The 4,621-nt window shown below is 35.7% G+C and overlaps 1 protein-coding gene across 1 annotated transcript; it reads left to right on the top strand.

The window, feature by feature from the left end:
- The first annotated feature begins 240 nt into the window (after positions 1–240).
- LOC123213116 (AP-1 complex subunit mu-2) lies at positions 241–4,395 on the top strand. Its single transcript, XM_044632477.1, has 11 exons — positions 241–632; positions 827–973; positions 1,066–1,128; positions 1,225–1,401; positions 1,484–1,587; positions 2,621–2,728; positions 2,846–2,942; positions 3,030–3,127; positions 3,238–3,379; positions 3,501–3,623; positions 4,008–4,395. The coding sequence occupies exons 1-11, from the start codon at positions 504–506 to the stop codon at positions 4,104–4,106; spliced, it is 1,287 nt and encodes a 428-aa protein (XP_044488412.1). The 5' UTR covers positions 241–503; the 3' UTR covers positions 4,107–4,395.
- Positions 4,396–4,621: the final 226 nt, after the last annotated feature.

Raw genomic sequence — 4,621 nt, 5'->3', positions numbered from 1 at the left:
ATTCGAATTTAACCCTCAAGCATCAATGAAATATAATCATTTGACCCAAAAATAATAATGAAAATACGTAAAAGAAAAGTGAGCTCCAGATGATGCCTTTTCATCAATTTCACAAAGAAAAATTAATAGATTAAAAAAAACCAAATTTTTAAAATTTAAAGGGTCAAAAAATATTTGTTCCCTCCTAAAAATAAAAGAGTTGCGACTCGTAAAAAAAAAAAAAAAAACTCATAAATACGAAGCAAGTTTGACACCATATCTTACTCAAAACGACCTCGTTTAAGGAAGACTTCGGTAGCTCGCAATGAGGACCAGTACCACTGGCAGATGGGTGGATCGGCCTCCAGTACAGTATATTTTACGAGTTTACAATCATAAACATTAGCAACAGGGAAATCAATTTTCAGTCTTAATCGGCCGACTCTGATTATTTCAGATCTCATCCATGATATTATACAATTTTTATATCTGATTGATCTGTAGGAACCTAGAAAAATTCGTTTATGGCAGGTGCAGTCTCGGCACTGTTTCTTCTAGACATCAAGGGACGGATTCTCGTGTGGCGGGATTACCGTGGAGATGTCTCCGCTATTCAAGCGGAGCGCTTCTTCACCAAGCTTATCGAGAAAGAGGTTATCTAATTTGTTCATTTTTTAATTTTATGCTCAATTGTTTGGACTCGCTTAGTATAATTCAAGTTAATTAAGCTTGATTTTGACGAATATGCTTAAAATCTGGTTCGTTTACCTGGATCTGTTGTATTTAGCTTAGAAGCTCAAAGTTGAGTGATTGTTGTTTGTCTTTTCGGTGATTTGTTGTGATTTAGGGAGATGCGCAAGCACAAGATCCGGTCGTTTATGATAATGGAGTCTCATATATGTTTATACAACATTCCAATGTTTACCTTATGACTGCGTCAAGGCAGAACTGCAATGCTGCCAGTCTTCTTTTCTTTCTACACCGCATAGTCGATGTAAGCATTGCTTCTATTTGCTTTTAATTATCACACATGTTTTGTTTTTAATCAATTAAAGCGTCTGATAATGGTTATTTTCTTACTCTCAGGTTTTTAAGCATTATTTTGAAGAGTTAGAGGAGGAATCACTTAGAGATAACTTTGTGGTGGTGGTGCGTTACTGTTTTAATCCTTTTTTTTAATAATATTAATTTACTCCAACATTTAACAAATTGAGATGGTAAATTTTTTCTTTGTGCCTTTGGCAGTATGAGTTGCTTGATGAGATGATGGACTTTGGTTATCCTCAATACACTGAAGCAACCATCTTAAGGGAATTTATCAAGACTGATGCATATAGAATGGAAGTTACACAAAGGCCTCCAATGGCTGTCACAAATGCAGTATCTTGGCGGAGTGAAGGGATACTATACAAGAAGAATGAAGTAGGTGGCTTTTGCTTTTCTTCTTCTTATGTGTTGCTTATAACACCAACAGAATTATTGAAATCTCTTATTGTTTCTTCAGGTTTTCTTGGATGTTGTGGAGAGTGTTAATATACTTGTCAACAGCAATGGACAAATAATTAGATCTGATGTGGTTGGGGCATTGAAGATGAGAACTTATTTGAGGTGTGTTGTCCACTGAAATATGGAACTATTTACTTCTGTGGTTTCAGTTTCTAGTTAGTTCTTGATATTACTCTTCAATGTTACTCCTAACAAAGAAACTGATGTTAAGCGCACAAATTGATGAATATTAGTGTTGCATGATTGTCACATAATGAGTATTTAATAATTTAATTTAGTTTTCATTCTTCTAGAATATCATAAAACAAAAACTATGAATAATGTATATCATGTTTAGAGTATTCGAGTTTGTTGAATTTTGTAATTCCCTTGTGTTGTCCAACTCTGAGTTTTCAATGCTGTGATACGCCAGTAAAAGTAGTTGTTTGACCCTGTGAATTAGGGCTGGATTCGAGCCGAGCCCGGCTCTGCTCGGCTTGATCGAGCTGGCTCGGGTTGGCTCGGTTGTTTTTTTTTTAAATTTTTTACACAAAACGACGTCGTTTTGATCCATATATATATACAAAATGGTGCCGTTTTGATATGAAAAACGAGCCGAGCCGAGCCGAACTCGAGCTGGCCCTAAAAAAACCGAGCCGAGCCCGAGCTCGGCTCGGCTCGAATCCAGCCCTACTGTGAATCAAATTTGACTATCATGTAAATATTTTTTAAAACACACTATACTTTGTGTCATTATCTAAAGGAAGTATGCATACTGAAGTGGAAGGATTTATTTTATGATGAGAATAGTAGTTATTGACTCCTTCCATATTGATTTCTCTAACTTAGTCCAATTTTGGTAATCTTGGTGAATCTTATTTTTATGGATTCAAATGAAAATTTCAACACCGGAAGAGAAAGGAAAAAGTAATCTCAATTCAACTTTGCAGATTGCCTTCTTTACATGTGTGTTGACTGTGATGGACCTTTGCATGCATGTCCACTCTATCATATAGAATGGTTGGAAAGTTAAATTGTTACAGACTTATTTTAGAAAATCTACTTCCACCCTCAAAATTTTCTTTGTTTGAGCTTGCTACTCTCTGATTATGTTAGCTGCAACTGGAGACTAAAGCCACTGATTTTTCTTTTCCAGTGGTATGCCTGAGTGCAAGCTTGGGCTAAACGACAGAATATTGTTGGAGGCACAAGGTCGAGCAACAAAGGGAAAGGCTATTGATTTAGATGACATCAAATTTCATCAGTATGTAGCTTGACCGTAGCCTACTTTTAATATGGTGTCGGAATAAACTGTTAATAAGCATGGTTGTGAATCCTTATTTTTTATGATCTAATAAATTCGCCAAGCCTTTTTGTCTAGGTGTGTGCGCTTAGCTCGATTTGAAAATGATAGGACCATCTCCTTCATTCCACCTGATGGATCTTTTGATCTCATGACCTATCGACTCAATACTCAGGTTTACCCTATGGCTTATAATGTTAATTTTTGCCCCTTACTGAATTGCATATAAAATGGAATTTGATGATTTTCTTGGTTTGATCAGGTGAAGCCTCTGATTTGGGTGGAAGCTCAAGTTGAGAAGCATTCTAGAAGTCGTGTTGAGATCCTGGTAAAAGCTAGAAGTCAGTTCAAGGAGCGGAGGTACTTAGGTTATGCAATTTTTTTGTTATCAGCTTTATTGCTTCAAATTCTGGACAGGCAGTTGTTATAATTTCTTAAATACTGATGAAAAAAATCATTGAATGACACAGTACTGCAACAAATGTTGAGATTGAATTGCCTGTGTCAGCTGATGCTTCCAATCCAATTATTCGGACTTCAATGGGATCTGCATCATATGCACCTGAAACTGATGCATTAGTCTGGAAAATAAAATCTTTTTCTGGTGGCAAGGTATGAGCTAACTTTGAATTTTAATTGTTTAGGCATAAAATTTGAAGAAAATTTTATGGTTCTTCATATGATTGCACCTCAGTCATGGTTTTGATACTGTTCACAAATCAAAATTACTTAGGAATACATGTTGAGGGCTGAGTTCACGCTTCCCAGCATAACTGCTGAAGAAGCAACTCCCGAAAGAAAGGCTCCCATACGTGTGAAATTTGAAATACCATACTTTACTGTTTCAGGAATTCAGGTACGCCTTCATAAAATGATAGTTTGCTGTTCTCATTGATGTGTGATTATTCCTTTGGATATCTCTCTGCAAGAATATAACAGTTTCTTAGATCAATGTGAGAAAACTGTTGATTCAAAGTTGTTTATCCCAAAATTGGTCCTTAAATCAAATGACATGTCCACTGTAGATTGAATGGCCTCATACTAAATTGTCTTATACATCCTCGTATCACTTCAGTTGGAGTGTTCTAGTAGTTGAGATTGTTACTGTAAATGGATATTAAGTGGTTGGTCAGGCCAACTTTGCTGAATTTAATGAATGTATGAAGCAGCTTGAGAGAACCAACAATTACAGAGTTGAGTCTAATGGTGAACTTTTTATCTACATGTTGGAATTTTGTAGGTTCGATACCTGAAGATTATTGAGAAAAGTGGTTACCAGGCTCTCCCTTGGGTTAGATACATAACAATGGCTGGTGAGTATGAACTGAGGCTTATCTGAAGGGTCTAAGTGTATGTTGATACTTGCATGTCACCAAAGTACATTCATGGGTTTGATTCATTGATTACATGGAAGAAAACTGGTGACTGCACAAGGAATATCATAAGAACTCTTTTGCCTTAGGACCATCGGTTCGTCAAGAAATTTAATTTCCTGGTTTCCATTCTTAAATCTGTTAAAAAATTCTTTCATCAAATGGGTTTGTGAGAATTGGATTGTACATTAACCTTTTTATCTTTTAGTCCGCAATTCATTAAGTAATAATTGCAAGTCAGATTTTTAGCTTTGATTTCCTGATGCCTTTATCTTGAGTGAATGTGCTTTCTCTTCGGATATGCTTTTCTTTTCTATATGGAAAAATCTGCAATTACGGGAGGAGAAAGAAATGTAGTGGATTTCAGAAAACCAGTTTTGATACATGTTGAAAAGATGTTGATGATGCATAAGAAGAGTGATATAAATAAAATTATCTTAAAGAGTCGTAAATAAACATCATCTCCTGATGTATATCTTTT

Source organism: Mangifera indica, chromosome 4 (assembly GCF_011075055.1).
Source record: "Mangifera indica cultivar Alphonso chromosome 4, CATAS_Mindica_2.1, whole genome shotgun sequence".
Classification (NCBI taxonomy): Eukaryota; Viridiplantae; Streptophyta; class Magnoliopsida; order Sapindales; family Anacardiaceae; genus Mangifera; species Mangifera indica.
The sequence above is the reverse complement of the archived record's forward strand: the minus strand, read 5'-3'. Positions and strand labels throughout refer to the sequence as shown.